Here is a 15548-nt window from a genome sequence, read left to right as displayed (position 1 = left end):
AGAAAATGAGATATAACCCATATTAAGGTATCAACATTATTTGAAACTGTCTTCCTCAAGCAATTTTCTTAGTGAAATTTAGTCTTCATAGACCTAGCTATAGAATTTTAAGATTTTTTAGAGAGAGCAATTATTTACCCCTGTTTTTCTATTTTGTAAATGGATAGTCACTTAAAAAGATAATTTTATGGGTACCTAATCTAAATTTTTAGCTGACAAGAGAACTACTTTTGTAAAAGTAAAATTTATAGTATCCTTGATTGAACAACTGGATTCAAACTAATCCATAAGATATATTGTGGCATGTGAAAGAGCACTATAATATATTTTTTGCTATTAGTTTATAAAGAGAAAGCTTTCTGCAAGTTTTATCAGGAGCAGCATTTTTATAAAGATCTTTTCTGTTTTGTTTTATTTTATGTTGATTCTTTGTTTGTTTAGCTCAAACATTCTTTTCAATACATTGACTAAAACAGACCATCTTACTCCACAATGCTATTGGTAGGTGTAACTTATACTATGAATTATTAATCAAAACACTATTCTCTTTGATGGTTTATTTGTCTTGTTTTCAGATGTCAGCCATGTAATTGTCATCTCTCAGGAGCGTTGAATGAAACCTGCCACTTGGTCACAGGCCAGTGTTTCTGTAAACAATTTGTCACTGGCTCAAAGTGTGATGCTTGTGTTCCCAGTGCAAGCCACTTGGATGTCAACAATCTATTGGGTTGCAGCAAAAGTAAGTGAACTCTGGCTTAGTGCTGGTGTGTGAAGCAGCATTGTACAGGGGACTGCATCTCGCTGTTTTCTTTCTCCATTTAGAACCCATCAGAAAGGCTTAGTGCAATGTGAAAAATGTAGGTAAGAAATGGGAAAAAAAATACACTGAATGAAATATGTGTGCTTTTCCTTGATGAGACAATTGGAAATGATAATACAATTATGTTCGTAGCGGGAAATTTACAGTGGTTTGTTGGAATGAAATCAACAGTGAGGTGATTAAAGTCCTGGTTTTTCCCAGGACACAGGACTTTCAGTGCTAAAATCAGGACATTACTGGTTAAACTAAAATAGTTGCTCACCCACACAAAGATGTTTCTAGGTAAGTTTTTTTTTTTTTTTTTTTTTTTAAACAAAGGGTAAATTTTTGTTTATTATGAGTTCTATAGTCTTTCATGCCCCAAAGTTTATGGGCACTATTATACTATTGGTTGGTTATTGATATTGTCATAATTAGTATCATTGTTTATCACAGCATGAGTCACCGTATAATTGATTTTTCTTTCTGTTTTGAGTTACACTCATTGTTTAAACATCTCTCACATTTTAATTTTTAATCCCTTAAAGCCTAAGATTACATATAAGTATCTTTTGACTTCTCAACACCATTCTTCTGTTCCTTGAATTGACCTCACAATGTCACCTGCAGTTCTACAATTTCATAACATATTGGCCATTTTCCTATATTTACTTCAAGATCATATATCCTTACCTTTTCCAGAATTCCTAAGAAATGCCTGCTGGGAACATGTGGTAGGAGCCCCCTACAACATATTGTGCTATGCATATTCTCCTTAGGGTGTCCTGAGACTGTCATGAGTCACAATGATAGGAAATGCCACGAGTCATGACAGATCATCGCAAACCAGCATGCCTGGAACCCTGCTATCTACATTTAAGGGGAGAGGGAGAGAGATAAGTAATGGGATATTGGACTCCACAATAACTGTACTAGATTTTGAGGTAATGGAAAGCAGGGTGTAGCTAGTGATTAAAAAGACGTATTCATATTTTGCACCTGTGTAGTTTCTCTTCAGCATTCCACATTTCATCAGTCCCTCTGGATTTCTAAGTAAAACTGTAGGTATTTATGTTTCTCTTGGGAAATAACTAGCATAATTCCTTTCATGTATAAATCCAGTCTAAACACAAATCTCGACTTCATTGACCACTTAATTACTATGTGTCATTTATTGATTTGTATTCAACAAAAAATTCTAGCATTTTCCCTTTGGATACGAGTTGTAGATCATTATTTATATGGAATTATGATACCTAATCTTAGGGATTTCTGATTGGTTCTGCCACTAATTTTGTGAAAATATTGGCATCTTTTGATGAGATAGTTTTTGCTACCTATTCTTTCTTGCACTTGAGACATAATCTAGGAATTATGTCTCAGGCAAAACTGGATAGTCACGTCACTGGAAAGCTAGCCTATAATTCTTAGTAGTGGTAGACACTTGCTTTTATGTTTTATTACCTGGACATTCTTTCCAAGTGTTTCTGATTTGTCAGAATTTTTATAACAAACTTTCACATTCCTAATGATTCTTCCCTGAACATATTCCTTATGATTTTTAAATCTCTTTAAAATTATGGTATATCATACTGAGCACAGTGCTTCAACTGCTTGTGATTTTTGCTGCATCTGTTTTAGGTTTTTATTTAGCAAAGTTTATGAAACACTGTGTAAAGTTAGAAGCTCAGCATCAGCAGTGGCAATTTATGAGAAACAAATGAGATAACAATTCCTGCCTTCAAAGGAGGTCAAAACATAGCTAAAGTGACGGACACTGATAATAGGAGGGGAGCAGAAAAATGTAAATGGTGGGATGAGGAGGAAGGGTCTCAGTCTCCTCTCCTGTTCCAGCTTGATTTTCACATGGTATTTGTGTTTGACCCTAACAGCAGCCAGCCAGAACACTGGCTTCACAAAGATATGATGAGATTGAAAGGAATGTAGTGCTATCTATTGTTGACACAGTGAACTATCTCTGGCTAGTATTTGTTTATGTATCCAACAGATGTCAAGAAGTGTTTTCATTTAAAATTAAAATTTCTCATAGTATCCCCTTACACAGTTTGGGAGCTGTAGGATTATAACTTTCATTATATCTTCTAGGAGCCACTATCAATAGTTTATTAATACCATCTGTGGTTTTTTTTTTTTTGGGTGGGCTCTCAGGGTAGGAATCCTAGCATGTGATTTCCAAAATGCAAGAGGATTGAATTAAAATAGTTAGACCTTTTCTTATAGTAAATTTCCCAATTGGATGCTTCACTTCTTTCTTATAAATACTGGTTTCATGCTTTCAAAATGATAGTTATTCTTTTTAATGGGAAGCAAAACAGGAATTAATATAAATAGTCCTATTTTCTGTATGCTTTCCTAGTGAATGATATTCCAGTTTGTTCAACTTTCTATGAACTTAACTAAAATTATACACACACACATATACAATTAGCCACTTATGTTTAATAGTGTCTTCTTGACACTTACGTTTGTCTTCTTGACACTATTCTCATTGTTATTTATTCATCTTTATATCCACATTTTTTCTTGATCTCTCCTTATCAGAAAGCCTATTCTAGCTCTCCTTTTATGCACAGCTTTATTAAAGTGTAATTTACATATTATACATTTAACCACTTTAAATATGGTTTGATGGATTTTAGTAAATTTATACTTGTCCAAACATTACTATAATCCAATTGTAGAACACTTCTGTCATTTCAAAAAAGTTCCTTTGTGCCCATTTTCAGTCAATCATGACTCCTACCTCTAGCCCCAAACAACTAGTTATAGGGTGTTTGATGAGATAATTTTTCCTTTCCCAGGAGTTTTATGTAAATAAAATTACACAACATTTAGACTTTTTACAATGTACAGGCTTTTGTATGTAGCTTCTTTCTCTTAACAAAATGTTTTTGAGTTTCAATCACATTGTTGCTTGTCTCAGTAGATTATTTTAATTCCTGATTAGTATAGCATTTTATGGATATACTATATTTTGTTTATCCATTGATCAGTTGACATGTAGATTGTTTTCAGTATTGCTCTATTATGAATAATGCATCCACGAACATATAGTTACAAGTCTCTGTGTGGACATGCATCTTTATATCTCTTGGGTATACCTGGGAATAAAAAGCCTAGTTTGTATAGGGAATGTATTTGTAATGTTTTAAGAAACTGCCAAATTATTTTCCAACATGGCTGTATCATTTTACATTTACATTAGCAGTTTATAAGAGATCCAGCTACTCTATGGCCTCAGCAACATTTGGCATTGACTATTTCATTACAGCCATACAGTGAGTATGTAGTAGTATCTCATTGTGGTTTTACTTTGTATTTTCTCTGATGACTAATGTTGAACATCTTTTCATGTGTATTGTGATTCATGTGTTTTCTTTGGCAAAGTATCTTTCCAGTATTTTGCCCATGTTTTAATTGAGTTGTTAGTCCTCTTGCTGAGTTTAAGAATTCCTTATTAATTTGGGATAAAACTTGCAAATATTCCTCCCATTCTGTGGATTGGTTTTTCATTTTCTTCATGGTATACTTTAAAGAGCTAAAACTTTTACTTTTCATGAAGTCAGTCTATCAAGCTTTTCCTTTATGGGTCATGTTTTTGTGTTCCAGCTAAGAAAGTTTGAGTTGACTCAATGTTAATTTTTTTCTCAGTTTTTATCTTTAAGTTTTACATTTTAAATGTTTACATTTAGGTCCATGAAATAATTTGAATTTTGTACATGGCATGAGTTAAGCATGTAAGTTCTTTTTTTTTTTTTTTTTTTTAAAGAGAAAGAGAGAGAGAATAGGAAGGAGGAAAAAGGAAGAGAAAGAGAGAGAGAGAATGGGGAGGAGGGAGAAGGAAGAGAAAGAGAGAGAGAGAATGGGAAGGAGGGAGAAGGAAAAGAAAGAGGGAGAGAGAATGGGAGTATTGCTTTCTTGCCCAGGCTAGAATGCAATTTAGTAATGGGTATTGAAAACCTCTTTTATACTGATAATTATACTTAATGATGTAGTCAGGAAGGAATAAGGGAAGAAGATAACAAACAAACAGCCAACCAATATTTAATTTAAACCTATGAAATGCTATACGATTACTGAGGAGTGATTTACTTCCAATTATATAGTCACCTTTGGAATAGGTGTGAGGTGGTAATGTATGTTTTGTGTATTTGAAGTGGAGAGTTCTATAAATGTTTATTAAGTTTACTTGTTCCGGGTCTGAGTTCAAGTTCTGAATATCCTTGTTAATTTTCTATCTCGTTGATCTATAGAATCGTTAGCTCTTCTTGTTGCATTGATCCTTTTGCCATTATGTAATGTCATTCCTCGCCTCTTTTGATCTTTGTTGCTTTAAAGTCTACTTTATCAGAGGCGAGAATTGCATCTCCTGCTTTTTGTTTATTAGTTTATTTTTACTCTCTGTTTGATTGGTAAATCTTCCTCCTTCTCTCTGAGTCTTTGTGTATTGTTGCATGTAAGATGGGCCCGGATGCAGCATACCGATGGGTTTTGGCTTTTTATCCAATTAAAATATATATAAGTTTAATACCGGCATTTGATGCTAGCTGGCTGTTTTGCCCATTAGTTGATGTAAATTTTTTATTGTGTTAAAGTTCTTTGCTTTTTGATATATTTTTGGAAAGGCTGATATTGGTTGTTCCTTTATATGTATAGTGCTTCTTTCAGAAGCTCTTGTAAAGCAGGCCTGGTGGTGGTGAACTCTCTAAGTACTTGTTTGTTCGCAAAAGATTTAATTTTTCCTTCGCTCATAAAGCTTAGTTTGGCTGGATAGGAAATTCTGGGTTGAAAGTTCTTTTCTTTAAGGATGTTAAATATTGGTCCCCACTCTTTTCTGGCTTGTAGGGTTTCTGCTGAGAGATCTGCTGTAAGTCTGATAGGTTTCCCTTTATGGGTAACCTGACCTTTCTCTCTGGCTGCCCTTAGTATTTTCTCCTTCATTTCAACCCTAATAAATCTGGCGATTATGTGCCTTGGGGTTGGTCTTCTTGAAGAATATCTTTGTGGTGTTCTCTGTATTACCTGGAGTTGAATATTACCCTGCCTTGCCAGGTTGGGAAAATTTTCCTGAATGATATCCTGAAGAGTATTTTCCAACTTGGATTCATTCTCTTCATCACATTCAGGTACACCTATCAAACGTAAATTAGGTCTTTTCACATAGTCCCATATTTCCTGGAGACTTTGCTCATTCCTTTTCATCCTTTTTTCTGCATTCTTGTCTTCTCGTTTCATTTCACTGAGCTGGTCCTCGACTTCTGATATCCTTCCTTCTGCTTGATCAATTCGACTGTTTAAACTTGTGCATGCTTCGCGAAGTTCTCGTGTTGTGTTTTTCAGCTCCATCAATTCACTTATATTCTTCTCTAAATTATCCATTCTCTTTAACATTTCATCAAACCTTTTTTCAAGGTTCTTAGTTTCTTTGCATTGGGTTAGAACAAGTTCTTTTAATTCACAGAAGTTTCTTATCACCCACGTTTTGAAACCTGCTTCTGTTATTGGAACACACGTGTAATCTATTAAGCCTTGTTCCATTACTGATGAGGAATTGCAATCCCCTGTAGAGGGAGAGGCATTCTGATTTTGAGTATTCTCTACCTTTTTACGCTGGTTTCTTCCCTTCATTATATATTTGTCCGTCTGTCGTCTTTATAATTACTGACTTTCTAACTGGGTCTCTGACGTCCAACTTGTTGATTCCCTGCGCCGAAATCTGAGCAATCCACTGAGCCGGCCAAAACAGCGGTGTTAAGATTGATGGTGCTTTTCTGCCCGGGAATCTCCGGACTCTGCACCAAGAACTGGCGTGCTAAGGCACCAGCAAAACCGCCACGCCGGCCACAAGAGTCGCCCTGGCGACCCGTGGAGCTCCTCCACTGGGAATCTCCTGGTCCGTGAGCAACTAATATTCGCCTGAAAGTGTGGCGTCCTCTCGTTCTTTGTGCTTTCACTGGGAGGTACGTGCCCGAGCTGCTAATCATCAGCCATCTTGGATCCCTCTCGCATGTAACTTCTTTATTTCATTTTTATTTTTTGACACATGGATATTCAAATATTCCATTAACATTTGTTGAAATCACTATCCTTTCCCCATTGAATTGTCCAAGCAGCTATGCAAAAATACAGTTGACCCCATAGCTAACATCATATTCAATAATGAAAGACTGAGATCAAAGATCTGACATAATTCAAGTATGCCCACATATTAGGCAGGGCAGTTAATCAAGAAAAATTAAGTAAAAGTCTCCCAAAATTAGAACGTTAACTTTCCTTACTTGCAGATGATATGAATCTATATGTGGAAAATCCAAAAGAATTCATAAGAAAGCTATGAGAGCTAATAAGCAAATTCAGCAATGTTCTATGTTACAAGATCAACACACAAAATTAGTTGTGTTTCTATAACTCAGCAACGAACAATCTGCAAAAGAAATTAAGAAAGCAATTTCACTTATAATACATCAAAATTTAACCAAGGAGATGAAGATTTGTACACTGAAAACTAACAAACACTGCTGAAAGAAATTTAAATAATATAAATTAATGGAAAGATATTCCATGTTTATGAACTGAATGGCTTAATATTGCTAAGATAACAATTCTACCAAAAGCAATCTACAGATTCAATGCAATCCTTATCAAAATCCCAATGGAAGTTTTTGCAAAAATACTTTTAAATCTTAAAATTTAAATAGATTTGTAAGGGCTCCCAGTAGCCAAAATAATCTTGAAAAATAAGACAGTTGGAGGACTCATCCTTTCTGACTTTAAAAATAACTACAAAGCTACAGTAATCAAAACAATGTGGTACCACCGTAAGAACACATATAGACCAATGGAATAGAGAGCCTATAAATAAACTCCAACATATGTGTACAGTTGATTTTAACAAGGATACAAAGGCCATTTAATGGGGAAAAGATAGCATTTAGAACAAATTGTACTGGGAAAACTATATCCACATGCAAAACAATCTGTCTTACCTTACACCACACACAAAAATCAATTCAAAATGGTTTGAAGACCTAAACTTATGAGCTAAAACCATAAAACTCTTAGAAGAAAACATAGGGGAATACCTTCGTGACATTGGATTTGTCGGGGATTTCTTGATGATGACCCCAAAAGCATAAGTAACAAAAGCTTTATAACCTACACTTTATCAACATGAAAAATTCTGTGCATTGAAATTCACTATATGAAATTACGCCTGTAATCCCAGCACTTTGGGAGGCCGAGGCGGGTGGATCACGAGGTCAAGAGATTGAGACCATCCTGGTCAACATGGTGAAACCCTGTCTCTACTAAAAATACAAAATTAGCTGGGCATGGTGGCGTGTGCCTGTAATCCCAGCTACTCAGGAGGCTGAGGGAGGAGAATTGCCTGAACCCAGGAGGCGGAGGTTGCAGTGAGCCGAGATCGCGCCATCACTCCAGCCTGAGTAACAAGAGCGAAACTCTGTCTCAAAGAAAAAAAAAAAAAAGAAGTAATTAAAAAGATGGCCCATAAAAAACATGAATGAACCTGGAAACCATCATTCTCAGCAAACTGACACAAGAACACAAAATCAAACACCGCCTGTTCTCACTCATAGGTGGGTGTTGAACAATGAGAACACATGAACACAGGGAGGGGAGCACTACACACTGGGGTCTGTTGGGGGGAAATAGGGGAGGGACAGCGGGGGGTGGGAGTTGGGGAGAGATAGCATGGGGAGAAATGCCAGATATAGGTGAAGGGGAGAAAGGCAGCAAATCACACTGCCATGTGTGTACCTGTGCAACAATCTTGCATGTTCTTCACATGTACCCCAAAACTGAAAATGCAATAAAAAAAGCATAAATGCTTGAGGTGATAGATACCCCATTTATCCCGATGTGATTATTATGCATTGGATGCCTGTATCAAAATAATTCAAGTACTTCATAAATATATATGTCTATTATATACCACAAAAGTTAAAAATATTTTTTTTAATTCCAAAAAGACTTGGAATTTCATATTATCCTAATGATATAGTTAGGCTTTCTGTCCCCACATAAATCTCATCTTGAATTGTAAACCCCATGTGTTGAAGCAGAGACCTGGTGGGAGGAGATTGGATCATGGGGGCAGATTTCCCCCATGCTGTTCCTGTAATAGTGAGTGAGTTCACACAAGATCTGATGGTTTCATAAATGGCAGTTTCTCCTGGGTTTTTCACTCATCCTCTCTTCTGCCACTTTGTGAAGAAGGTGCCTCCTTCTCCTTTTCCCATAATTGTAAGTTTCCTGAAACCTCCCCAGCCATACAGAACTGTGAGTCAATTAAACATCTTTTCCTTTTTATTACCATTTCTTTATATGTATATAATTTTTATTGCCATTTGTTTATATAATTGCACTTTAGGTTGTGGGGTATATGTGCAGAGCATGCAGGATTGTTGCATAGGTACATACATGGCAATGTGGTTTGCTGCCTCCATCTCCATCACCTATATCTGGCATTTCTCCCCATGTTATCCCTCCCTAACTCCCTAAATTACCCAGTCTCAGATATGTCTTTATAGCAGTGTGAAAATGGACTAATACACCTAAGTTGAGAAATTTGAAAAAAAAAATGAGATATAATACATATAAATTACATATTTAATAACGGACTAACATTTAAGGGGGGAAAAGAGTAATATTTATTGAACAATTACTTTATACACATGCACACAAACATATTCCTACATACATATATGTACACATGTGCACACAGACACATCTTATCTTCAAAATAACCCTGACAGGGAGACATTATCATCTTCAATATAAATGAGAAAAGGCTCAGAGAGTCTAATCAATATTTGACTATAATCATACAACTACCAAAGTTCCCAAGCTGAGATTCAAGTTTGTGGTTCCCAAAGAGATGGATCCAGTCACAATATTATACTCTCATTCCATAAAAGAGAGTCTGGCATGTGCAAAGACCATTCTTGACAATTTTTACGAATGAGTATGTGAACATTTTCTAGGGATTCTACTTTAAGCACGTAAAGGTTCAAGTTTTCTCATGCCCAGGATTTAATAATAATATTCTCAAACTGTTGGTAAGTCATCTAAACCTTCTGGTTTATGAAAATTCCACTTTAAATACCAAAGGGGTGCTATTTATTTATGCTGTGGAGTCAAACAAGATTGAAGTTGACATGGTCATAGCAAGTAATCAGCTTAAATGTTTGGAAAGAGCCTATGTGTGTGAAGAACTTTTGTTGCCAAGGAAATTTTCATGTAATGCAAATCATTTTCTATACCCTTTGACATGGGAGTGAAACATCTATCTCTCTTTCATTTTCATTCATCCCCAAAGCATTTTGCTGCCTTAGAAAATCATCTGAAGGTCAGTTTTGATTGCTCTAACTCTGAAATCTGTTGTGTTCCTGATAGCATGCAGAGTTTTAGATGAAATCACTAATATTCACTAAAAAAAATATTAAATTGCCATGAATTGCAACGTTCTTTGAGAGTGCTGTAAATGAGGCAGTTTATGATCTTTGTGGTTCCATCAAGAAAAACAGGATTTAAAATCCTAAATTAAAATCCACCACTGAAAGGATCAAATGCACTGTCAGTGTTCAACCGATCAAAGTGACCATATAGAAAATCCATGAATTCAAAAATGTAAGATGGTATTCAGAAATAATTCTTTTTTCATGTGTCATTTCAAAATTGTTACTACTCTTGTCCTATGTCTAAATAGACATATAGACTGTTGGAATGTTGTTGTAACAATGAGAATTCCGAAGAAAAATGACAAAAGGAGAGCAATGAGCATATATCTAGTTTGAATATTTTTAAAAATATGATATAAATATTATCTGCCTTAGGATCAGACTCTGTCTTTAGGAAGCCTATTCATAATACATGGAGTTTTGTATATTTTACATTCAGTGCTGCGTGGAATATAACAACTTATCCCTCCTCTGTTCTCACACCACCATCAACATAGAATACTTCGGTGAACAAGCAATTCTGCAGCGTTAATATCCTGCAACCCAGTTCAACTCTTGCACTATATACCCAGAGGTAGTGGCAGATTCCACAGGTGAGGGCTCAGTCCCCAAGGCTGCCCCCCACTTCTAACACCAATCACAAGTTCCAGGGTATTTTGCTTGTACTTGTAACCCACTGGCTATAAATTGGGGTTCCTATGACTCCCTCCGTGGGTTCAATTAATTTGGCCTATCAGCTCACAGAGCTCAGGAAACACTTATTTTTACTGATTTATAATACAGGATATTACAAAGGATACAGATGAAGCAATGCATAGGATGAGACACATGGAAAGGGGAGCGGAGCTTCCACGTCCTCCCCAGGTGTCCCACCCTCCGGGAACTTCCATGTGTTGAACTACCTGGAGCTCTCCCTGTACCGCCACCACCACCCCACCATGGCCTCTTAGACCCTTTATAGTGACTTCATTGGATAGGCATGACTGAAGCTGAGACAACCATGTAGAAATGTGATTTTAAAAAAGGAATGTGATTTCATACTAATTGACTGAGTGAGGAAACCCAACAAGGTTGCCTATTCAGAGTCTTCTTGGCCTCTCTCCGAAGCATTCCCCTAGGGTATGGGGCAGGACCCCTTCTAAAATAAGGGTCTCATGACCCATAATCAAACAAGGTAGGTCAGAGAATTTCCTTTGGCCAGCTCTAGGACAGAAAAGTGGAGGCAGATTAGAGTATATTTATAGTGTCTCTGGCCTGCTTGGGGAGAAAAAGGAACAGGTAAAAGCAGAACATAACAGACAGACCTTGTTTTCTGAGGCCTACTTCTGTAGCCTAAAGCTCCCCGATATTGTAGCAAAAGACCGTCCTTCACCTGTATCGCTCATAAACTGTTTGAAGCTGCTTCAGGACCCTAGAACAAAAGACCAATACTTTAACAAAAGATATGCTTATTGTGTTAGTCACCAAGGAAATACCAAGGGCTATGAAAGTTATGAGCCAGGAACCGTGGACAAAAACTGTGTGTGTGTGTGTGTGTGTGTGTGTGTGTGTGTGTGTGTGTGTGTCTATCAGTATCAAAGTGCTCTTGAAATCCTGTCTTAAAATGCTATAATTTAATTACATCTCTTAAACAGAGTTCATATATTATATCTATTACACAGCATCCATCACTTGCGGGTCCTGGTGAATTAGCAACAGCCCTAAGTTGGAAGTCTTTGCCTAGTTTGCAGAATAACTTCATTTTACTGTTCCCTACAAGACTTTGCTCTGTCCTCCACAATTCTATGTGGTTCGCATCAGCAGCCTCCATTCCCCTCTGGCTTTTAGTTAGTTGATTTCAGCTGCTAGGAGAGACCCACCAAATATCTTAAGAGCAGGTGGAAAAGGAAGGCAGAATATATAATTCCCTGCTCCCTGTATCCATGTAGAAGCATCTCCAAGCTAGCTGCATCCCTCCACAAGTGGTCATAGCTTCAGGTGATGCTTCTCATACAGTCCTTCCTGTCCCCGAGTTCTGACCCCCTTTAAGCTAGACAGAGTGTGAAGAGAAGAGTTAACGTAGCAAGACTGACTGCTTATTTTTAGAAAGGCCTGCTTACAAAGTTGGCCTTTGGCTGGCATCTGGATTCCCCACCATCCCCAGAACTGATAAGAGAGGACCACTGTACTTAAACATTTGTACAAACTATACGGTTTATGTTTAACACCTGCTTTCCTTGTGGGGGTCCTAAATTTGGGTAAATGCCAGATAGAGGCTGCTCACATGAACAGCCCCCAGTAAAACCCCTGTGCACTGAGTTTCTAAGGAGTTTCCCTGATTGGCAACACTTTAGACACATTTTCATAATGCATTGCTGGGGGAATTAGGCACGTTCTATCTCTATTAGAAGAGAATTCTTGGAAGCTTGTGCTTGGTTTTCCCTGGACTTCGCTGATGTGCCTTTTCCCTTTGTTGATGAATTCTGTAATCTGTCATTGTAATAAATCTTAGTCACGAGTAGGACTATATGATGAGTCCTGTGAGTCTTCCTAGTGAATCATTAGACACAGGGTTCAGGGTTGGCTTGAGGACCCTGACATAAATAGTGAAAGAGCTCTGCTGTTTCTATACCTGAGAGTACTGCACCATCTCTTTTGCCCACCCTTTTGAAAGTAGTTTATTAAGCCCTCCCCAGATTACTCTTTTTCAGTGTGCTTTCTTTTAGTGAGGCTTCTAGTGACTGTAGGTATTTCATGTAAATATTTACTTATATTTATGTACATGAAATGTAGATATGTACATGAAGATATATATATTTACATGAAATATCTACATTTAATGTAATCTACATTCATACATTTTTATAATATATATATATATAATGAGAGTTTATATATATATATATGTTTTTTTTTAATTGAGATGGAGTTTTGCTCTTGTCGCCCAGCCTGGAGTGCAATGGCACGATCTCGGCTCACTGGAACCTCTGCCTCCTGGGTTCAAGCGATTCTCCTGCCTCAGCGTCCCGAGTAGCTGGGATTACAGGCATGTGCCACCACACCAGGCTAATTTTGTATTTTTAGTAGAGACAAGGTTTCTCCTTGTTGGTTAGGATGGCCTCTAACTCCCCATTTCAGGTGATCCACCCGCCTTGGTCTGCCAAAATGCTGGGATTGCAGGTGTGAGCCATCTCGCCGGGCTAAATATAGTGTTAATTATTTGATGGATTCTTTTCTGTACATGATATTTGCATATTTCTTAACAAAAAGATGAATGGTTTAAAAGTAAGGTAACACAGCAACCTGTACCTTCAATACCTTATTTAACAAGAATATTTGATTAGGTTGTACTTCTCTAAATGGATGGAGGATTGTGCATCTTGTTTAAACTAGAAAGTGGTAGTACATACACTGGTGGTTGATTGTCCTTAAAAATATTTAGCTGTTGTTCGGTGGCTCACGCCTGTAATCCCAGCACTTTGGGAGGCCGAAGCGGGTGGATCATGAGGTCAACAGATCGAGACCATCCTGGTCAACATGGTGAAACCCCGTCTCTACTAAAAATACAAAAAATTAGCTGGGCATGATGGTGCGTGCCTGTAATCCCAGCTACTCAGGAGGCTGAGGCAGGAGAATTGCCTGAACCCAGGAGGCAGAGGTTGCGGTGAGCCGAGATTGCGCCATTGCACTCCAGCCTGGGTAACAAGAGCGAAACTCCATCTCAAAAAAAAAAAAAAAAAAAAAAAATATTTAGCTGTTGTTTTTACCTTTTTGTCTGGGGGAGGAAAAGAAAGCTCACTCTCAAAAGTAGAGAGACTAAGGAAACTTTACACTGACAGAACATGATTTTTTCATGATATATGTTTATATTATAGAAAACATCACTAAAGTAGTATGTTCTTTGCCTGATAAGCAATCGTATTACATCTTAAAAACACTTCTAACAGGTGATGGTACATTCATATAGTATATTCAAATAGATTCTTGATAATATTTAGATTATTTAACTTCCATAGCTATTTATATCACCAAACGTTATTCTTTCTTTTACACTGTGCTCTCTGAAGTGAGATAAAGCATTGTGCTTAATGGAATGGAAAGCTTCCTCTTAAAACTCCAAAAATTATGCTGCTTAAATTTCAAGTTTCAGTGGAACTTATGTCATTTTTAAAATTAACTATGTAAAAAATAAATGTTATGAATCCTTGGATAGTTTCCCCCCAAAAAAAAGGCAAAGAAATAAATGCTTAATGTAGACTATTGTGTTTTTTTACCCTCATCTATATTTATGCCAGCTGCTTTGACCTAAAAAGTTTTTTTATGCTTATAGATAAAAAGCTTTGTTTTAGAGAACTCATGAACCCTTTGTTTATTAATGTCTTGGTAAACCACATGTCTCCTTGATAAAGTAATCCTGAATCAGAAAGGCCTCTTTGCTGGATATCTTACTTTGGTTTGCTTTCGTGTTTATTGATTGCTTTTGCTAATAAATGCTCTCTCCATTGTAATTTAGCTCCATTCCAGCAACCTCCACCCAGAGGACAAGTTCAAAGTTCTTCTGCTATCAATCTCTCCTGGAGTCCACCTGATTCTCCAAATGCCCACTGGCTTACTTACAGTTTACTCAGGGATGGTTTTGAAATCTACACAACAGAGGATCAATACCCATACAGTGAGTTTAAGGGTTTGGTAATAGAAAGAAATATTCTGAGAATTGACACATTAGTTAAGTTCTTTGACATGAGGATAAATGCTGTTGTGGTTTCCTCTGTCTGGCACAGAGTATTTCAAACAGAGAAAGAATTACAAATTTCACTTGCAATCAAAGAAATGCAGTAAGAACGAGATGCTTATTATCTGATAAATACTGATGCTTATCAAATTCTCAAAGAAAAAAAATGACCCCTTCCAGAATTGATGGGAATGTAGGGAAGCTTGAACTTTTATAAACTGCTGGGTGTCTGTGTGAGTTCATTACTACAACTTTGCATGCACAATAATTTGTTAAAATGTATAATAAATCTTTCCTTTTAACATAACATTTGACTTAGCAAACCTACTTTAGGAAGTTTATCTCAAGTGAATAGTCATAAGTGGACACAAAAGCTGTCCATACCTAGACTATTTGTAATAGCAAAATACTGAAAATGATTCAGATGTTCAACAGTGTTTCAGTAAATTATAGCATATGGCATTGACAGAATCCTGGTCCATTGTTAAATAAATTATTGGCTATGATAGCCTATAAACTGATATCTTAGTTTACA

The 15548-nt window shown here is 36.7% G+C and overlaps 1 protein-coding gene across 1 annotated transcript in view; it reads left to right on the top strand.

Annotated features, from left to right (window-relative positions):
- USH2A (usherin) overlaps positions 1 to 15548 on the top strand; it is a 775604-nt gene that overhangs the window by 195149 nt on the left and 564907 nt on the right. The window contains exons 15-16 of the mRNA XM_064383503.1: positions 576 to 739; positions 14795 to 14953. Coding sequence (XP_064239573.1) covers positions 576 to 739; positions 14795 to 14953 — 323 coding nt within the window. The remainder of the gene's footprint in view (positions 1 to 575; positions 740 to 14794; positions 14954 to 15548) is intronic.

Source organism: Aotus nancymaae, unplaced genomic scaffold (assembly GCF_030222135.1).
Source record: "Aotus nancymaae isolate 86718 unplaced genomic scaffold, 86718_ANA_hifiasm-v0.15.2.pri h1tg000032l_0, whole genome shotgun sequence".
Taxonomy (NCBI): Eukaryota; Metazoa; Chordata; class Mammalia; order Primates; family Aotidae; genus Aotus; species Aotus nancymaae.
This window is presented reverse-complemented; position numbering and strand designations above follow the sequence as displayed.